At 45.4% G+C, this 20,830-nt stretch overlaps 1 protein-coding gene across 1 annotated transcript in view; it reads left to right on the top strand.

Moving 5' to 3' along the window:
* The window catches only part of CTNNA1 (catenin alpha 1), a 209,240-nt gene that overhangs the window by 16,963 nt on the left and 171,447 nt on the right, over window positions 1–20,830 (top strand). The window contains exon 2 of the mRNA XM_039485027.1: window positions 18,197–18,303. Coding sequence (XP_039340961.1) covers window positions 18,199–18,303 — 105 coding nt within the window. The 5' untranslated portion in view covers window positions 18,197–18,198. The remainder of the gene's footprint in view (window positions 1–18,196; window positions 18,304–20,830) is intronic.

The following is a 20,830-nucleotide window of genomic DNA, read 5'->3' on the forward strand; positions in this document are numbered from 1 at the left end:
CAGCATTGACAGATTCTTGTACTGACTGATAACGTTGGCTAATTTGTAGTAGAAACTTGAATGCATATTTGCTGGTAAAACTTGCTGCCCTCTGGGTATCCAAGGATATGTGTACATGTATGGCACTGCAGTGGCATAGCTGTACTGATGCAGCGGTACTACTGCAGCATGTTTGGTGAAGATGCTCCATGCCGATGGAAGAGAGCTTTCCTGTTGGCATAATAAAACCACCTCACAAACAGCAGAAGTTAGACCTGCGGGAGAAGCGGTCGCACCAACGTAGTGCTGTGCATATGAGCGCTTGTGTTGGTGTAATCATGTCACTCTGGGTGGTGGTTGTTCACATCTCAAGCAACATACATTATGCTGACGTGATAATGTAGACATAGCCCAAAGTTTGCTTGTTTGAGGGTTGCCCTTTTCTTTTAGGATATGTGTTCAGTGCGTAATTAACTTGGCTGATCAGCACCCAGGTTAGCCTAGCTCAGGTGTGAGGAATCATAGAATCTCAGGGTTGGAAGGGATCTCAGGAGGTCATCTAGTCCAACCCCCTGCTCAAAGCAGGACCAATTCCCAACTAAATCATCCCAGCCAGGGCTTTGTCAAGCCTGACCTTAAAAACCTCTAAGGAAGGAGATTCCACCACCTTCCTAGGTAGCCCGTTCCAGTGCTTCACCACCCTCCTAGTGAAAAAGGTTTTCATAATAGCCAACCTAAACCTCCCCCACTGCAACTTGAGACCATTACTCCTTGTTCTGTCATCTGGTACCACTGAGAACAGTCTAGATCCATCCTCTTTGGAACCCCCCTTTCAGCTATTTGAAAGCAGCTATCAAATCCCCCCTCATTTTTCTCTTCTTAGGGGTCCAGCTCCCTAATCATTTTTGTTGCCCTTCGCTGGACTCCCTCCAATTTTTCCACATCTTTCTTGTAGTGCGGGGTCCAAAACTGGACACAGTACTCCAGGTGAGGCCTCACCAATGTCGAGTAGAGGGGAATGATCACATCCCTCGATCCGCTGGCAATGCCTCCTCTACTTAAATAGCCCAAAATGCCGTTAGCCTTGTTGGCAACAAGGGCACACTGTTGACTCGTATCCAGCTTCTCGTCCACTGTAACCCCTAGCTCCTTTTCTGCAGAACTGCTTCCTAGCCATTCGGTCCCTAGTCTGTAACAGTGAATGGGATTCTTCCGTCCTAAGTGCAGGACTCTGCACTTGTCCTTGTTGAACCTCATCAGGTTTCTTTTGGCCTAGTCCTCTAATTTGTCTAGGTTCCTCTGTATACTATCCCTACCCTCCAGCATATCTACCACTCCTCCCAGTTTAGTGTCATCTGCAAACTTGCTGAGAGTGCAGTCCACGCCATCCTCCAGATCATTATTGAAGATATCGAACAAAACCGGCCCCAGGACCGACCCTTGGGGCACTCCGCTTGAAACCAGCTGCCAACTAGACATGGAGCCATTGATCACCAGTACCTGTTGAGCCTGACGATCTAGCCAGCTTTCTATCCACCTTATAGTCCATTCATCCAGCCCATACTTGTTTAACTTGCCGGCAAGAATACTGTGGGAGACCGTAGCAAAAGTTTTGCTAAAGTCAAGGAATAACACATCTACTGTTTTCCCTTCATCCACAGACCCAGTTATCTCTTCATAGAAGACAATTAGGTTAGTCAGGCATGACTTGCCCTTGGTGAATCCATGCTGACTGTTCCTGATCACTTTCCTCTCCTCTGAGTGCTTCAGAATTGATTCCTTGAGGACCTGCTCCATGATTTTTCCAGAGACTGAGGTGAGGCTGACTGGCCTGTAGTTCCCTGGATCCTCCTCTTTCCCTCTTTTAAAGTTGGGCACTACATTAGCTTGTGCTTTTTCTTTTCTAAATAAAACTTCTTTCTCTTCTCCACAGAGGGCTGGTCACCTCTCCCCATACTGTGCTGCTGTGTGCAGCAGCAGGAGAGCTGACCTTGTTTGTGAAGACAGAGAAAAAAAAATCATTGAATACATTAGCTTTTTCCCATCCCTCTGTCACAAGTTGTGAGTCTTACTACTGATGAGGGAGGCACTTTCCTTGACTCCCGATTTCACTCCTGCATGCCTGAGCAATATTTTTATACTCCTCCCTGGTCATTTGTCCAATCTTCCACTTCTTGTAAGCTGCTTTTTTGCATTCAAGATCAGCAACCTGCTATATTTACTATTCTTTCTACACATCAGGATGTGTATTTCCTGCAACCTCAATAAGGATTCTTTAAAATACAGCCAGCTCTCCTGGACTCCTTTCTCCCTCATGTTGTTCTCCCAGAGGATCCTGCCCATCAGTTCCCTGAGGGAGTCAGTCTGCTTTTTTGAAGTCCAGGTCCGTATTCTGCTGCTCTCCTTTCTTCTGTGTGTCAGGATCCTGAACTCGATCATCACATGGTCACTGCCTCCCAGGTTCCCATCCACTTTTGCTTCCCCTACTAATTCTTCCCAGATTGTGAGCAGCAGGTTTAGAAGAGCTCTGCCACTAGTTCCTCCAGCACTTGCACCAGGAAATTGTCCCCTACATTTTCCAAAAGCTTCCTGGATTGTCTGTGCACCACTGTATTGCTCTCCCAGCAGATGTCAGGGTGATTAAAGTCTCCCATGAGAACCAGGGCCTGCAATCTAGTAACTTCTGCTAGTTGCCAGAAGAAAGCCTTGTCCACCTCATCCCTCTTGTCTGGTGGTCTATAGCAGACTCCCACCACGACATCACCCTTGTTGCTCACACTTCTAAATTTAATCCAGAGAGACTCAGGATTTTCTACAATTTCATACTGGAGCTCTGAGCAGTCATACTCCTCTCTTACACACAATACAACTCCCCCACCTTTTCTGCCCTGCCTGTCCTTCCTGAACAGTTTATATCCATCCATGACAGTACTCCAGTCATGTGAGTTATCCCACCAAGTCTGTGTTATTCCAATCACATCATAGTTCCTTGACTGTGCCAGGACTTCCAGTTTTTCCTGCTTGTTTCCCAGGCTTCTTGCATTTGTGTATAGGCACTTAAGATAATTTACTGATTGTCCCGCTTTCTCAGTCTGAGACAGGAGTCCTCCCCTATTGCACTCTCCTGCTCATGCTTCCTCCCAGTATCCCATTTCCCCACTTACTTCATGGCTTTGGTCTCCTTCCCCTGGTGAAACTAGTTTAAAGCCCTCCTCACTAGGTTAGCCAGCCTGCTTGCGAAGATGCTCTTCTTCCCTCTCTTCGTTAGGTGGAGCCCATCTCTGCCTAGCATTCCTCCTTCTTGAAACACCATCCCATGGTCGAATAATCCAAAGCCTTCTCTCCAACACCACCGGTGTAGCCATTCATTGACTTCCACAATTCAACCGTATCTACCCAGGCCTTTTCCCTGCACTGGGAGGATGGACGAGAACACCACTTGCGCCTCAAACTCCTTTATCCTTCTTCCCAGAGCCATGTAGTCTACAGTGATCCGCTCAAGGTCATTCTTGGCAGTATCATTGGTGCCCATGTGGAGAAGCAGGAAGGGGTAGCGATCCGAGGGCTTGATGAGTCTCGGCAGTCTCTCTCTCACATCGTAAATCCTAGCTCCTGGCAAGCAGCAGACCTTGGTTTTCTCGGTCGGGGCAGCAGATAGATGACTCAGTCCCCCTGAGGAGGGAGTCCCCAACCACCACCACCCGCCTCCTTCTCTTGGGAGCGATGCTCATGGAACCCCCATCCCTAGGACAGTGCATCTCATGCCTTCCAATCGGTGGAGTCTCCTTCTGCTCCCTTCCCTCAGATGTATCATCTAGTCCACTTTCCGCATTAGGACCTGTGGAAGAACATGGAAAACGGTTGCTCACCTGTATCTCCATTGCTGGTACATGGTGTGACAAAGTTCCTCTTCTACCTTGGTGGGACCTGCACTTATTGGTGGTTTTCCTCACCTCAGTGATCTTCCCCTCTGGTGGAACCCACAGTCTGGGACAACTCCTCCTGTGTCTGATCAGGAGTTGGGAGGTTTGGGGGGAACCCGGGCCCACCCTCTACTCCGGGTTCCAGCCCAGGGCCCTGTGGATCGCAGCTGTCTGTAGTGCCTCCTGTAACAGCTGCATGACAGCTACAACTCCCTGGGCTACTTCCCCATGGCCTCCTCCAAACACCTTCTTTATCCTCACCACAGGACCCTTCCTCCTGGTGTCTGATAATGCTTGTACTCCTCAATCCTCCAGCAGTACACCCTCTCACTCTCAGCTCCTTGAGCCTCTTACTCCCAGCTCCTCACATGCAAATCTCACTGACTAACTGGGAGGCTTTTAACTAGTTCCAGCCAGCCCTTCATTAGCTTCAGGTGTCCCAATCAATGTAGCTATCTCCACTGCCTTCTAGAAAGATTTTAATTGGCCCCAGGTGTCTTGATTAACCTGGAGCAACTGCCATTTGGTTACCATGGTACTAGGGATTTGGTTAGCCTGGGGCTAACATACCTGTTCCTTACTACTTTACTGTAGCCATCTGGCCTTGCCCCATCACAATGGACACTTCTCTTTCTTCTTTTGGAGGTCACATGCTGCAAAATTTCTTCACCGTCCCTCTGTCCCCTCTGTGCAGCCTGCTCCGATTCTTCAGAAGCCACACTGCAAAGCCGTACCCCAAGCTACTGGTCAAGTCTACACTAGACCTACATCGGTATAACTATGTTGCTCAGTGTGTGTGAAATCCATACCCTCTGAGTGACATAGTTTTACCGACCTGACCCCTTGCGTAGACAGCACTATGACAGGTGGGAGAGCTCCTTCTGACATAGCTATCACCTTTGGGGAGGTGGATTAACTGTGCTGATGAAAGAAGTTTTCCCTTCGGCATAGGAGTGTCTTCACTAAAGTGATGTGGTGGTGCAGCTGCATGGCTCTACATGAAGACAAGCCAACTGTATCCTTGCTAGTGCTGCCCTTTCCTGTGTGTGTCTGGAGTCACATCCCACAGTTCTTTGTGCTGAGGTAAGCTGAGCTGCTCTGATTCTTTCCCAGTGAATTATGGGAGAGCTTGTCTGTACTTCTGGGTACATGGGCATGTGTGTGTGTAACAGGATGGCCTACTCCTTTTTAAGGGCTGGGGTGTCAGGGAGCAGCTGGCAGGTGCTGGAAATCATGTGATCCAGTTGGAAGCATTTAGTGACTGGGGCTGATTAATTTCTAGCCAGGGGATTTAAATAAGTGCCCCAGCTCTGAGAGGCAGGATTTAGGAGAGGGCTGGGAGCACTGTCTTGTGCCTGCTGAGGGAGGGCAGGAAAGACCTGTGTTGGGGGAAAGACCAGCATATTAAGCTATCAGACATTTAGTTGGAGAACAGGACTGTTGCTTTTTGTTCCAATTTCCTTTTGTTTAAAAAATAAACAGCGGGCCCTCCAAGATAAGGCTACACACTGAACTGGGTGCAGCCAATTGTTTGTCCCAGCTGTCGATCTGGTCTGCAAATCTATGGGAGCGGGGTGGAGAGGGGAATTATGAGAAGGCATTGGACTGTCAAACTCAAGTGACTTGACCTTTGTCCACACTGCAAAGTGGGAGGGTTACCAGCCCAAGTGAAAGACCATTCTTGGCTTTAACTAGCTGAGTCAGCTTGTTTGGGTTGAAAGCACCACTAAACTCAGATGAGAGGGTTTTGTGTGTGAATGGAAGGTGTGGGGAGTTGCTAGGGGTAACACTTGAGCAAGAGCATGGGCTAACTCTTCAGTGAAAACATACTTGCTGGGAAAATTGATCTTTTTGCAGATCCCCTGGCATCTCTGCCAAATGAGCTACTTCAATTATTAGCCATGCGTGGCTTTGTCTCAGGTGTTACAGCACTTGTGGCACTGAGGCTTATGTGGGTTCTAGCATTGCAGTGTAGGATCAAAATGCACTGGTAGAACTGTGAGGTAAAAGTAGCATGCTTCTTCCTTCTGTTATGTGTAGTGTGCTTTATTGTTAGTTATTAATTGTTCACTTTGAATACTTGATTGAAGCACTCCTCTTTTCCCTCCTCCCAAAACCAGTGTGATGCAACTAGATCTTTCAAGAGATAGGGTATCTTCACTCAAGCTTCTAAATATATATTTAACTTTAGGCACTCTTTAATAAATAAATCTTGTTGCATGGTTGTTTTGTGTTTTTTTTTTTTTTTTTTTAATCTCAAGAAATGCCTTCACAAAGTCAGGCTTCCCTGCTTGTGGCTAGAATCCTGCTTGAATAGTTTAACTTTTGGCAACCAATAGTCTGCTCAGAGATTAAATCAGACAGCTAGTCTGAAGGAGTGCAATATGACTTTGAATAATTAAAAGGATATGAGTATAGTTCTTGTGCTCAATCTGAGGATGTCATCTATCAGTTTAAGGCTTATTGTAACCAAGTGATAAACTAATACAGTATCTCCTATATTTGCTGTAATTTGACTTTAACACAGTCCTTTAACTCTTTTGAGGCAATATGTTTCTGCCAAACAAGAATAAAAAAACCTTTATGTAAGTAAAGGCATCAGGCTGAGTAAGCATTTTGATTTTGAAAATGCTTGCTTTTTGTGAAATCATTATGGTCTTGAGAACATCCTATCCGATGTTTGAGGAGAGCATGTCTTCTACCTCCCTCATGAAAGAATTAGATTTCATGCACATGATGTCTAACTTCAAAAACCTTGGTTGTACTTATTTTTCCCTAATAAAATGCCAAGCTTCTAACTCTTAAAGTGGAGGGTGAAAAATAGCATTCCTTTTAAGTAAAGTTAAATTTTGAGTAATTTGAACCTGTAAAGGAATTATAGTAGAGAAGCTGCCAAGTCTGTTGGGCCTTATCCCTGTCCTATTGAAGGGGAGGGGTAACACACCAGAATATGCACAAGGGTATATGTGTGACAGGATCACATGTTGAAAAAATGTCTTTGTGTGAGGGCACCTGACTCAAAGGAAGAACGTGACAGGGTTTTCATGGGTTACTGGAGGATTTGTAGCTGGAAGAAATTGATGTCCTTACCTTTCGATGATGAGGGAATAAGGCAGCTGGAAGGGGGTCAGGTTAAGACATTTTTTTTTTTTAAAGGAAATTAAATGTAAAAAGTTGCTGTGACAGATATGACAGTTTTCTGCACTCTCTTTGGGAGATTTTATTGAGGGCACGTCTATACTGGCAAAGTTACAGTGCCACTCAGCGCGCGGAAGGAAAACAAGCTGTTGTGTGTTCACACTGACAGCTGCCTGCGCAATAGCATGTTCACACTTGCGGCACTATTTGGAGCAGTGCACTCTGGGCAGCTGTCCCACAGAGCACCCCTTTCTCTTTTTGGCTGCTCACACTTGTGGGAAGTCGGAGTGGGTCGCGGGGCATCCTGGATCCAGTCCCAATGCCCTATGATGCTGGACTGTGAGGAGGGAGGAGTGGAATGCTGAAGGTAGAGAGTGGAGCCAGGAGGCTGATAACTGTGTGTGTGTGTGTGTGTGTGTGTGTGTGGCACATGGGGAGGCCTGGCGTGGAGCTGCTCGGTTTGAAGAGCTAGTATCTCCTGGAGCGTGTCCACTTGGCTCTCCATATCGTTAAGAGCTGCTCATTCGCTTCTTTCTGGTGTGCTGTGTTCTCCTTTCGTTCCCTCTTCTTGCTGTCCCACCAGTCCATCAATTCCTGTTTCTTGGCGGCGGAGTGCATCATAACCTCACGGAGAAAGTCCTCCTTAGTTCTTCTTGGCCGCTTTCTAATTCTGCTCAGCAATTCTGCCTCGATAACAAAGAGGGAGAGGCTGGACTCCCAAGTCATCTCTAAAGTTTAAATGCAACATTTTGCAAACAATACTGTTTCTGTAACACAGACAACACTGATTCAGTGCTTTAAACACAGCCAGTACTCTCTCACCTGTTGCTAACTGGCTGACCCCAGGCAAGCACACATGAGCTGCAAGACCTCCAGAATGGTGAGTAGCTGCAGGGGCAGGGTAAATTGGTGTTCCCACCACTGTAGTGGGAGTCTGATAATCACTTCTGCCCCCATATTTTCCATAGGCTGTGTTCATTATGGAAGATATCTTGCTGCTGAGGGTGAGCAGGGAATCAAGGGAGGGTCTTCTCCAAAGCAGCTAGGATTGCCCAGTATCTCCACAAGAGTTTCCAGGAGATCTGAGGGAGATTCCTGTGAAGTGAGGGAATCTATCAACAGCCTGTTCTGCTGCTCAGACTAGGCATGTGGTGGGAGACAAGCCTTCTTTCTTCAACCCCCCTGCCCCCAACAACTCTCTCTCTCAGCAATTCCCAAAATCTGATCCACTTACCAGCCGCATCTCCTGTTTGCTCTTCACCATGATCCGACTGCTGTGACTGGCTAGGCTCCTCCAGGGTAGAAAAGAGCTCCTGATTGCATGCATCTCTGGCCTCCAAGTCATCCTCTGCCTCTGGGTCCCCCTCCCCTTCTTCATCCAAGATTTCTCCCTTCTGGCTCGGTCCACTGTTGACTGGCATGCGAGCCAACAAAGTATTCATAGAGGCCTTTGCAGTGAAGGTGGGGTTGCCACCGAGTATCATGTCCAGCTCTTTGTAGAACCAGCAGCTCATAGGCACAGCACCGGAGCGGCAGTTTGCCTCCTGCGACTTGGGGTAGGCATTCCACAGCTCCTTCACTTTTACCCTACACTGCAGTGTGTCCCAGTCATGGCCCCTTTCTGTATTGCATCATAAAATCTGTTCGTAGGTATCATAATTCCTATAGCTGGAGCGCAGCTGGGACTGGACAGCCTCATTTTCCCAAATGCTGATGAGGTCCAGCAGCTCAGCATTGCTCCAAGCGGGGGATCGCCCGGTGTGTGGAGCAGACATGGCCACCTGGAAAGATGTGCTGAGACCATTGCATGCATCACCAAGCAAACAGGAAGGGGACTTTCAAATTTTGCAAAAGAATGTACTGGGTGAGGATGGCAGTTGCTCACCTGAGGGCAGGCAGTAGAGTTCAAACTTATGACCAGAAAGGTGAGAACAGGCATTGTGGGACACCTCCCGGAGGCCAATCGCAGTGCTGTAATTGCTGTGGTGTCTACACTGGCACCGCAGCATTAGTGTAGTGTTAGTGTAGACAAGGCCTGAATTAAGTATTTTTGGAGTCCATTGTCGTAAATGCAAAGGTAGTATATTGTGAGCCCGGATGATCAAAAGGACTTTACTGAAGAATGGGGTGGACAGGAATGAACTTTTTGGACAAGATGTGAAGTGGATTTCATTGGAAATATCCCAGGAGAGGTGAAAACAACCCCCCTCCCTCCCCGGCCTCAAGTTATATAAAAATCCAGACTTTTGAAGCTGTGCCCTGAGGAGAGGCCAATTGTCTGCTGATTACCTGTTCCCAGGGTCACAATATCAAAGGCCCAAACTGTATAAAAGAGCGACTAATTGCTTGTCTACACTGGCAATTTACAATGCTGCAGCTTTCTTTTTCAGGGGTGTGAAAAAACACCCCCCTGAGCGCAGCAAGTTTCAGCGCTGTAAAGTGCCAGCGTGGACAGTGCTGGTAGCTATGCTTCTTGTGGAGGTGTGTTTCCACCCACCCACCCCCTACAACTCTGGGGGAGTGCTGCGCTGCGACCACACAAGGCATGTTAAAAGCACTGTCACAGCAGCGCTTTAGTGTTGCCAGTGTAGACTAGCCCTGAAACAAGGTGTGTGAGGTAATATCTTTTATTAGATCACTTCTGTGGTCAGAGGAACAAGCTTTAGAGCTGCACAGAGCTCTTGGGTCTTTTCTAGACTTGTGTAACTCAAAAACTTCTCTGTCTTACAGAAGTTGGTCCAATAAAAGATTATATCTCACCCACGTTCTCTAATACCCTGGTACCGACAGAGCTACAACAACATTGCATAAAGGAGTTACTGACAGATTCATGCGGGTGCTAGTTCTGAGCTATGAGCTTGTAACCATACAAAAATCCCTTGGTAGGGTTTGAAGGATTGATCAGCTGCTGGAGCCCTTGTTGGGGGAGGGGGCCTGATTTCTGGTAAGCTTATTAGTATACATGTAGGTCGACTTGTTGTTTTTAATGTTTTCTCTGTAATGCTTAAGAGGAGATATGGTTGCTGGTAAAGAGCTGTGTGGTAACTGATAGCTGTTGGCAATTATGCTGTTTATAGCCTCTGAGGAGAAAGCAAAGCAGACCTGTTTCGGCAGTCTGACTTGCTGGGGAACTTAGGCAAGAAACTGTGAAGTTTTGGGGAAAAATCATAGGTCTCAGCCCAGGAGAGGGGATGGCTGGAGAGCCAGAAGCCTAAAAGTTGGTGCCCTTGTTGGCCCACAGAGGGGGAATACAGGCACAATTGCCCTGAATTGTGATAGTAGTTTCCCTTTTTTTAAAAGTAGTATCAGTTTTAGAAATTTACTTAGGTAATTTTGGGTTTTGCTTCTTAAAAATGTTTCTCTGATCAGTTCTGTATTCTAGTTTATCTGTAACTTCACATAATTCCACATGGGCCTTTGGCACATCAGCAGTAGAGAAAGAAGCATGTAAAATGCAAAGTTCTGACTGTAAAGACAAACTGTGTGTGTGGGGGGGGGGAGGTATACTTCAAGAGCTGGTAGAGTACTTGAAACTTTCACCCACTCATTGAAACTAACTAGAGTTGTCTAGCAGGACCCCTGAATGCTGTGGTCTCTGAGCAATTTGATGTAAATATTCAATTACTAAAAGGTACAGAGTTAGTGCAATATCCTTAGGTGTTTTTTATATATATGTCAGTTTGTGCTATCCCTAAATCTAACTACTGAGGATTTCTGTAATGAGAAAGCAACTTCACTGTATCTATTCTATGGTATAGGATTGAAGCAAGGGGAATATCTGAAGGGTTTGACAGATGGGTAGAGGGAATTTGGGCTTGGACAGGTCCACAGATCTTAACATTGGATTTTCAGCCTGCTTGTAGCATTGCTAGGTCTCTCTGCCTCCAATCACTCAGAACAGCTTAAACTTATCCTTAAGAGCCTGGTTTGTGCTGAACACCCTTGACCAGGCGTGGGCAAACTATGGCCCAGGGGCCATATCGGGCCCTCAAACTCCCACCGGGGAGCGGGTTCTGGGGCGTGTCCCGCTCTGTGCATTGGCTCTATGTGGCTCCCGGAAACAGCAGCATGTCCCCCCTCCAGTTTCTACGCGTAGGGGCAGCCAGGGGGCTCCGCACATGGTCCCCAGCCCCCAGTGCTGCCCCAGCATCTCTCATTGGTCAGGAATCGCAGCCAGTGGGAGCTGCAGGGGTGGCGCCTGCGGATGGGGCAGCACGCAGAGCCGCCTGGCTGCCACTTAAGAGCCAGAATGGGAACATGCCGCTGCTTCCGGGAACTGCTTGAGGAAGCACTGCATGGAGCCTGCACCCCTGACCCCCTCCTGTGCCCCAACCCCCTGCCCTAGTGCTGATCCCCCTCTGAGAGCCCCTCAATCCCAGCCCAGAGCCCACCCACTCAGATAGAGCCCTCATATATCTCTCCCCCCCCCATACTCCATTATTCACATGTATAAAGTAGTGCTCTGAATGGAACCAACTGTTTTTCCCCTAAGATGAATTCAGTTTTTTATTGGGCTCAAGAGGTAGTGCTGCTTTTATTTTGGCTTAAAATACTGCAAGTTGAAACTAGACAAATTCAGGCTGGGAATTATGTGAATTTTTAACAGGGTAATTAACCACAGGAACAATTTACCAAGGGTTGTGGTGGTTCTTCATCACTGGTAACTTTTAAATCAAGAGTGAATGTATTTCTAAAAATTTTGCTCTCGGAGTTGTTTTGGGGAATGTCTGTGTTATACAGCAGGTCAGACACTAGACTATCACAATGATCATCCCTTCTGGTCTTAATCTATGAATAACATCCAAAGGGAAAATGCTTATGGCATATGCTAGATATGTGTATTGCAACTGAAATAAATATATCTAACTTGCAGATCTACAGCTCTTTCTCTTATGCTCATCCTTTACTAAGGGTCAAAACCTGTCACTGACTTCCAGATGGCTTATCTAGTTTGTCTGAGGCATACAAAGCATGGGAGTGAAGTCCCTCTTTTGGCATTTGGAGCATGTTCCTAGAGGGCAATGGTTTCTCCAGGGGCTGAATGTGACACATACCAATTTCCAGCAATATTCCTGGGAGACCTTATTGAGTTAAGTTTAAGTATGTTTGGAATCCATTGCATTAAGTGAGTGGGTTATGTATTATTGTGGGAGAGGATTTTATGTCACTTCTGAATGAGATGGGATGTGAACCCTGGAAAGTGTCATTTACTATTGAATAACGTGCCAGACAGGAATGGACGTTTGTAACAAACTGTATCAAGTGGCCACCTGGGGAATGTTGAGGGAGAAATGAATGCAAATTCCCCACCTCCAGTTATGCAAAACCCTAGCTTTTTGAAGCTGCATCCTGAGGAGAGGACCATTCTCTGCTGATTACCTGTTCCAGAGTCTGTCAAAGGTCCAAGCTGTATATAGGAAAGATTAACCTATTCAAGGGTGTGCTAGTTCTAAGCTAATGCTGTCATGAATTTTACCCCACCAAGAGCTTGTGGCTACAAGGATTGAGTCCTACCAGAGCCCTTGCTGGAGTTGTGGGGGAGGTGGTGGTGGTCTCTACGTTTATTAGCATGTGGGTAGATTCTTCTATTTTTAATGGGTTTTCTCTGTAAGAATAAATCTGTGAATTGTGCTAGGTGCTAATCTAAAGGAAATTTCAGGTGAGCACAGAAATTTCTGGTTGGAGTTGATTTTTGAACCTGGGTCTCTCCTTTTCCTTCTCCCCACCACACACTCCTACCAAACTACATCCAACAAGGGACAATTGCATTGGCTCAGAAGTTCTGGTAAAATGATGAGTAATGAAATAGTTTGCTTAACTGTTACCTGTAGAATTTGGAGTCAACATCCCTCTGAGATGAATGGGGCAGTTCATTCTGAGCTATTCTTCTGAATGCTCTGATGCATTAACTTCCTGTATCTTTGAATAGTTTGCAGTCAGTTTCACAAGAGTTGCCAGCTCTCATGATTCTATTTTATGAGTGACATGTTTGGTGTCTTTACAGTCCGTGCTCCTAAGAGTGCAGCCTAATCTTAACTAGGAAAAAAGGTCTCAGCATATGTCAGTTACCAAGAATTAACTAACGTGTAGTAACATCGTAGTGTGGAAAAGGTGGTCTATCATCCATCTCCCCCACACTTCCATAAGCTGGTCAGAGTAAACACTAGAGTGTTTATTTTAACCACATAACGCGTGGAAACAGCCAACTGTCTTGTCCACACTATGATTTTACCATTTGGGGGTTTCCACATGGTAGAACCAAAACACATGGATTCTGTGGAAACCGCTGTTGTGTGTTCACACTGTCAGCTGCCTGAGCAATAGCATGTTCACACTTGGGGCACTTGCAGTGGTATTCAGAGCAGTGCACTCTGGGCAGCTATCCCACAGAGCATCTTCCTCTTCTGCCACTAAGGGTATGGCTACACTTGAGAGTTGCAGCGCTGGGAGTTACAGCTGTGTTCGTACAGCTGTGTAGGGAAAGCGCTGGTGTGTGGCCACACTCACAGCTACCAGCGCTGCAGTGTGGCCACATTTGCAGCGCTGTTGGGAGTGATGCATTATGGGCAGCTATCCCAGCGTTCAAGTGGCAGCAACGTGCTTTTCAAAAGAGGGGGGTGGGGTGTAGTGTGACAGGGAGCGGGGGAGAGAGAGAGTGGATTTTTGGAGCGGACACTGTATCAGCTCCCTGCCTTGTAAAATCAGAAATTTTTCCTGACCCCTTACTCTTAACAGCAAACAGCCTGCAAACCAGATAAGCAGCACGGACTCCCTTTCTCTCTCCCCCCCCCCCCCCCTGCTGTTTCTCTCGTCAAGCAAACACTCAACCCCTGTGAATGAGGCAGGCAGGGGGATACCTCATTTGATGGTTCACAGTTACAGATTGATCACAGCAAACAGGAGCTGTGTTTGTTTTTTAGATAAGCAGCTCCCGGAGCCCCGAGTTCACAACAAAACAAAGAGAGGCTGCATAACAAAACAAAGAGTAATTTAGTTAAAAGCATTCTGGGATATCTCCTAATACCCTGGAGACCAATAACAGCGCTGGTGTGTGGCCACACTTTACGACCAGCGCTGCAGCACCAGTGCTGCAATGCTAATTCCCCAAGCAGACCCAGGTGTACGGCCAGCACTGCAGCCAGGGAGTTGCAGCGCTGGATGTGCCCTGCAGGTGTGGACAGTTACTAATTGCAGTGCTGGAAAGCCTCCACCAGCGCTGCAACTCTCAAGTGTAGCCATACCCTAAGAGATGGGGTGGGGATGACGGTTGGTCACCTGAGGACAGGGCAGTAGAATTCAAACTGATGACCAGAGAGGTGAGAACAGGCATTGTGGGACACCTCCCGGAGGCCAATCACAGTGCTGTAATCGACCAGGGTGTCTACACTGGCACCGTGGCACTGTACCCCTGGCACAGAAAGCTGTACACCTTTCATCAGGCTGTTTTTTGTTTGTTTTTTTGTTTGTTTTTTGTTTACACAGTGCTGCAACTGTGCATTTTCTGCACGCTAAGTGGCTTGGCGGTGTGTACACCTCGGGTGTGACAACGCAGAAAGCTGCTTTACTGCGTAGAAACTTCCCAGTGTAGACAAGGTCTATATCTCAAACTTTGAAGGATAAGATTTTTATTGGTAAATGATTTCACAGTACACGCACATAGTGACCAATTTTTTCCCCCAATGATAATTGAAACTTACCGGTAGGCAGAAAAACGTTACTTGAGAACTTTGTGTGTGATTTAAGTATATTTACTTTGTATATTTTGACAAGTGATGTTGGTAGTTTGTCTTAACCGTTATAAAGCCTTAACTTTTTGAATCCTTGAACTTCTGATGTATGGGTGTTCAGCATATTAAAACAAATGCCAACTCTACCTTTGTTTGTACTGCTACCTTTTCTCATGCAAGAAAACCAATGAAAATTCAATACCTTTATCTTAATTTGGGGATGGGATGAGCACCATCTCTAATTTAAAACGTTGTTTTGAAGAATGCATGCGCACTTACCTGAGATTCCTTCCACTTCGTAACGCTCATCCATACTTACCTGGTTGGACTGATTAGACTGTGACAGAGTCTCAAACGGGTCCTGACTTGCAGCATGGCTGGAATCCCATGCTGCATCTCCCCCCGTTTCTCCTTCTGTTCACGGCATGGGTCTCTGTCTGGGGCTTTTTCTGAGGTATCCACAGTGGTCTGTAGGGTGCTGGTGGGGTCTCTGCCAAATATGGTATGCAGCCCATTGTTAAAACAGCAGGTCCGTGGCTCAGAACCAGATCTATTTTTGGCCTCGTGATATGGCTGGCAAATTTCCTTTGCGTTCATGTGGCACTGCTGATACTTGTTGAATCCCTTTGTACCAGGGATGCAGGCAATCTGTTAATAATATCCATCTTCCTATGGCTGGTCCATATCTGGCAGGCCTATAATCTGTTTGCGCAGCCTTTTCTCTCCACAGGCCCAAGAGATCCAGTATCTCCTGTCTGTTCAAGGCAGGAGTATGTCTAGTGGGTGGAGCTGTCATGGGCAGTTGCACAAGGGTGAGCTGCTAGGTGTGCTTGCTAAGGTGGGCAATCAGGAAAAGGTATTTAAAAAACATGCAGGAGTTTTAAAAGGGAGGATGTGGCTTCCAGTTTGTGGAACCCCTCGGCAGTGGAGCTTACACTTGTGACCAGAGTAGATGATGTCACAGGAAATGGGCACGCTATAGGACAGCTTCTTGAGGACTGCTAGGGTCACCACAGGTCATGCAATGTCTACACTTGCATTGTGTCAACCTCAGTAGATGAGCTGTCCCTGCATTGCTGTAACTGGCTGTTTATGTAGGTCAGAGACAAATTTGAATAGACATATGCACAGATAATTTGAGGCAAGGCAACTTATGTCCCATATGACTTATGGTCCAGTATCCTGTCTTCAGACAGTGGCCAATGCCAAGTGCTTCAAAGGGAATAGAACAGGGCAATTATCAAGTGATCTATCCCCTGTCATCCAGTCAGAGCATCTGGCTGTAAGAGGCTTAGGGACACACAGCGCATGGGGTTGCATCCTTGACTGTCCTGGCTAATAGCCATTGATGGACCTATCCTCCAACTTATCTAATTCTCTCTTGAACCTTGTTATGGTTTTGGCATTCAGTGTCCCCTGGCAAAGAGTTCCACAGTTTACTGTGCATTCGTTGTGTGAAGAAGTACTTCCTTTTGTTTTAAACCTGAGGCCTATTACCTTCATTGGTGACTCCTTGTTCTTGTCAACCTAACAGCGTAGTGTAGACTATGCCTCAGTCTTTAAAGAAGTCCCCCAATGAAAACTGGATACATTTTTTCTGGTACTTATGAGATAAATAGGGGAATAAATTGTTTTTTCAAGAGAAGCATGCTTTCAGGCTTGTAGTATAAAGAAGCACAAAGGAGACAAACCAAAACATTTTTATTTGGAGGTCACCTTTTAAAAATAATTAACTATTCTATGTAGGAGATGGAAGGGTGTAACTTCAAACATCAGGTATCATTTAAAGCATGGAGAGCCAGAAATTATGACCTATGGTGTAAAAAGTAACCTGAAACTGGTTTTGCACACCTGTAAATATTTAAATACTGGGTTCCCTAGATCAAGTTGTTGCTTATCTGTTTTTTGTCTGGTTGTGCCATTGTTTCAGCAATCTGAGTACTGTCTGGAGGTAAAGCTAAAACTGGATATTCCCTTAATTCATTTTGTGTCTTCATGTTAGTTATATTCTTGAACCATGATACATCTCTTCAAGAATATCAGGTCTGTTCAGTGTCTTAGGAAAAATACTAGAGAGAATCATGAAGTGCCACTTGACTGTTCAATGGGGATGTAAACATGAAACCTCTTTATGTGGAAGAGGGGGCTTAGCTATGACTTCGAGCATGTACAGTAGAACCTGAGTTACAAGTACCAGAATTATGAACTGACCAATCAATTACACACCTCATTTGGAACTGGAAGTATGCAATCAGGTGTCAGCAAATACAGTGCGGTGTTAAAGGTAAACTATTTTAAAAAAAAAAAGTGTGTGGTGGGGGGGGTTTTAAAAAAAAAAGTCTGACAAGATAAGGAAACTGTTTTTGTGCTTTTTTAATCTAAAGTAAGATGGTTTTAAAAGCATTTTTCTTCATAGTAAAGTTTCAAAGCTGTATTAAGTCAATGTTCAGTTGTAAACTTTTGAAATAACAACCATTATGTTTTGTTAAAGTTACGAACATTTCGAAGTTACAAACATCTGAGGAATGGAGGGGTTTTGTAACTCTGAGGCTCTACTGCAGAGGTTCTACTGCAGAGCCTGCACCCCCAGCCAGAACCCTCACCTTCCCTGCACCCCAATCCCCTACCTCAGCCCAAAGCCTCCCCACCTCCCCCCCCACACACACCCTGAACTCCTCTTTTCTGGCCCCACCCCAGAGCCCGCACCTCCAGCCAGAGTCCACCCCAGCCCCAATTTCATGATCATTCATGGCCCGCCATACAATTTCCATATCCAGATGTGGCCCTCGGGCCAAAAAGTTTGCCCACCCCTGTTCTACTGTATTCATAAAGCTGTAAAGCAGCCTTGTAGTGGGAGATTTTAAGGGAAAGTGTTGGTTCTAGCCATGAAATATTGGTAAATATGGAAGATGTACAGTAGTTGAACATGTTCAGCTTTTCAGCTGTATATAGCAGCATTGCTATAGCTGAATGTAAGGTGACTTTGTATTCAAACTGTTTAAAAGAAAACAGCCTCAATTTGGCTTTGAGAAGTAACTGGGGGTTGGAGGGAAGCTGGTTTCTGATTCCTAAAATATTAGCCAGAGACTGAACTTAGTCAGAATAAGACACACTAACCACCAAAACACTTTTGATGGAGCACTCTGTTTTGGAATACTATATTTTTAGGTAGCTTTTCTAGGCTTATTTAACATAAACGTAACAATCGTGTTTTCAGTTATGACACCATAAATTCGCACTGAAATTATAAAATGGGAAGCTAATTCAAAACTGGTATTCCCAAAGGCAGTGCAAATTTGACTTTAAGCAGTAAGTACTTTAATGTAGCACTTTCATATAATCCTTACGTTTCATTTCAAAATAGATCCGTCATAACAAATAAGACCTAGTAATTCTGAAGTTAACTTTCTCTCTCTCTCTCTCTCTCAGAAATGACTACTGTTAACGCAGGCAGTGTTAACTTCAAATGGGACCCCAAAAGTTTAGAGATAAGAACACTGGCAGTTGAAAGACTATTGGAGCCCCTGGTGACACAGGTAAGAAATCTATATATCAAGCTCTCAAGTTTTTGGTCAGTTTCAATTTGATAATTCCTCATACCTTCAAGTTTGAACTCCAGAAATGAAAACCTGGTCTGAAATAGATAAGTGGAGAGGAATGGAGGAGAAATCAAGAATAAAAGGTTTTTGCTCAGTCTGATGCGTCTAGTCTTAAACTTAGAAGACTTTTTTTTTGCTTTTGTCACAACTTAATATAACACAATCCTTCATTTAATCAGAAGTGCAAAAATCACATATCACATTGCTGCTGAAGTTTTATTGTACTTGCTCTCAGTTTATTCTCTTTGTGGTACAGGTTTTTTTCCCCCAAGAATCCTTTAGGTGAAAGACTTACTAAATTGTTCTTGTCTAAATAATGTTCTTTACAATTGTCATTAGAAACTGAGATGCTGTAGAAGGTTCTGTCTTGCATTAGAACTCTGGTGGACTAAAAGCCATTATAGTGGGAACAGCAGCAATTGCTATAGTTAAGATTGCATAACAGCTTTCAAAAAGTTGATACAAAAAGCTCACTTTGGAGAGAGCAGCCAAACAGTGAAAATTTTGAGCACAAATGGTTGTTGCCTGGAGTACAAGGCAACTAGATATTTTCCTATTTGAAAATACTAGAAGCCCTTTTTGTACGTCTATAGCCAAAATTAGTTGGGAGGAGTAAGAAAGTTGAAATAGGTATGGAACAAACTCTCATTTAGAAAAAGGGCCTTGGTCAAACTTAGTTTTCATTTGACAGAGAACTCTTTACAAGTATAAATATGCAGTTGTCAGTGTCCACTAAACTTTGCTCTGTGTCTGTGTGACTACCGTATATACTTGTTTGTTAGCCCGTTCGTTTATAAGCTGACCCCCCAAGATGGATTAGTAAAAATGGCAAAAACTGCATGACCCTTTCATAAGCCGACCCTATATTTCAGGGGTTGGAAAACTTTGGCTCCCAGCCCGTCAGGGTAAGCCGCTGGCGGGTCGGGATGTTTTGTTTACCTGGAGCGTCAGCAGGCATGGAGGCCCTAGGCCACAGGGAGCTGACCACAAAAAAGGAAAAGTTTTCTCTTGTCACAGAAGGCAGGACAAGAGGCAATGGGTTCAAACTACAGCATAACAGATTTAGATTAAATCTCAGGAAAAGCTTCCTAACTGTAAGTAGGACGATGGAGGAGACTGCCTAGGGAGATCATGGAAGCTCCTTCACTGGAGGCTTTCAGAAGGAGGCTGGATAACCATTTGTCAATGGTTTAGACTCAACAAATCCTGCATCTTGCCTGGGGGTTAGACTAGATAACTCTTGTGGTCCCTTCTAGCCCTGTGGTTCCATGATTCTATGAGGGTTGGAACTTTTAGAGCCACAGCACTTAACGAATGGAGGAACTGATATCCATAGTAGGTTGTCATCCTTTTTGTGGACCCAGCTACTAGAGGGATGACCAGTCTCTCTCTGGGTTGGCAGATACTTTCTGCTAGCAGAGGAAAGGTGAAACTTGGGAATCTTGGCTTCTGTTCAAAGTTGTGGAGATGCTTGTGCTCTGGCGGTCATAGACCCTCCTCTGCCCCAACTGCTGCTGCTCCTCCATCTCCCCAGATTGCTCCTTCCAGTCTCCTTGTCCAGTCAGCCCCAGTATTCTCCCCCGCAAAACTTCTTGTTCATATCTGGTTCCTCCTCCTCCACCAGTCTAGCTGTTGTCCCATCTGCATTTCAGTCAGGTATCCTCCTTCTCCTCCCTAGTACCTGGGTGTCGTCAGTGGAGGTATTGAGAGCACAGGAGAGTCAGCTTCCTACTCTCATTTCTGGTGCCTACAACATCCAGGATCAGTAAACGTAGAAAAAGTTCTCCTCAGCCTCTGCTCTGGGCTGGAATTTGGAGACTCATTGGAGAACTTAGCTACCAAATCTCAGTCTCCGTTCACCCATGCTTGGTAGAGACTGCTTAGAAGCTTATAAACTGGCCAGATTTGGACAGTTTTTTCCACAGGGCATGGCAAAAAGCACATACCTGACACACATTCAGCTCCTGCCAAACTTCAGATTTCTGCTTCGCAGTATCGAACACTAAAATTTCTAAGTAAAAAGACTGCCTTTTTTAAAAGGTGGAGGGAAAATTTCACCTAATCTCATTCTCTGGAAAAAATTCAGCCAATATGGTTAAAACTTGAAGTTTTATAAGCAACTGTAAACAGGGTCTTAAACTGGGAAGTGTCAGTCAACCTTAAACTTACAGGTGGTGTTACCAACTGCACCTAGAAAAGTGATTAAATGAGAAATTGCTGACAGGTTGCAGTCATCTAATTTGGCTGTAAAATTACCTTGCTTGCAAAGTCCCTCATCCCTGTCTTGGACTGAAGGAAAAACTGTGAAGCTAGCTTTCTGTAGATGTGCCACTTCAATCCTGTTAATCTTCTTAAATGTTTTAAAGTCTTAAATGGTCCTGAACTAATTGTTTCAAACTTGGATTCTTCTTATGTGAAGCCAAATCCAAAATAGCTCTGGCCTCTTGCTGAAATTGCAGCTTCA

Source organism: Mauremys reevesii, linkage group 8 (genome assembly GCF_016161935.1).
Source record: "Mauremys reevesii isolate NIE-2019 linkage group 8, ASM1616193v1, whole genome shotgun sequence".
Taxonomy (NCBI): domain Eukaryota; kingdom Metazoa; phylum Chordata; order Testudines; family Geoemydidae; genus Mauremys; species Mauremys reevesii.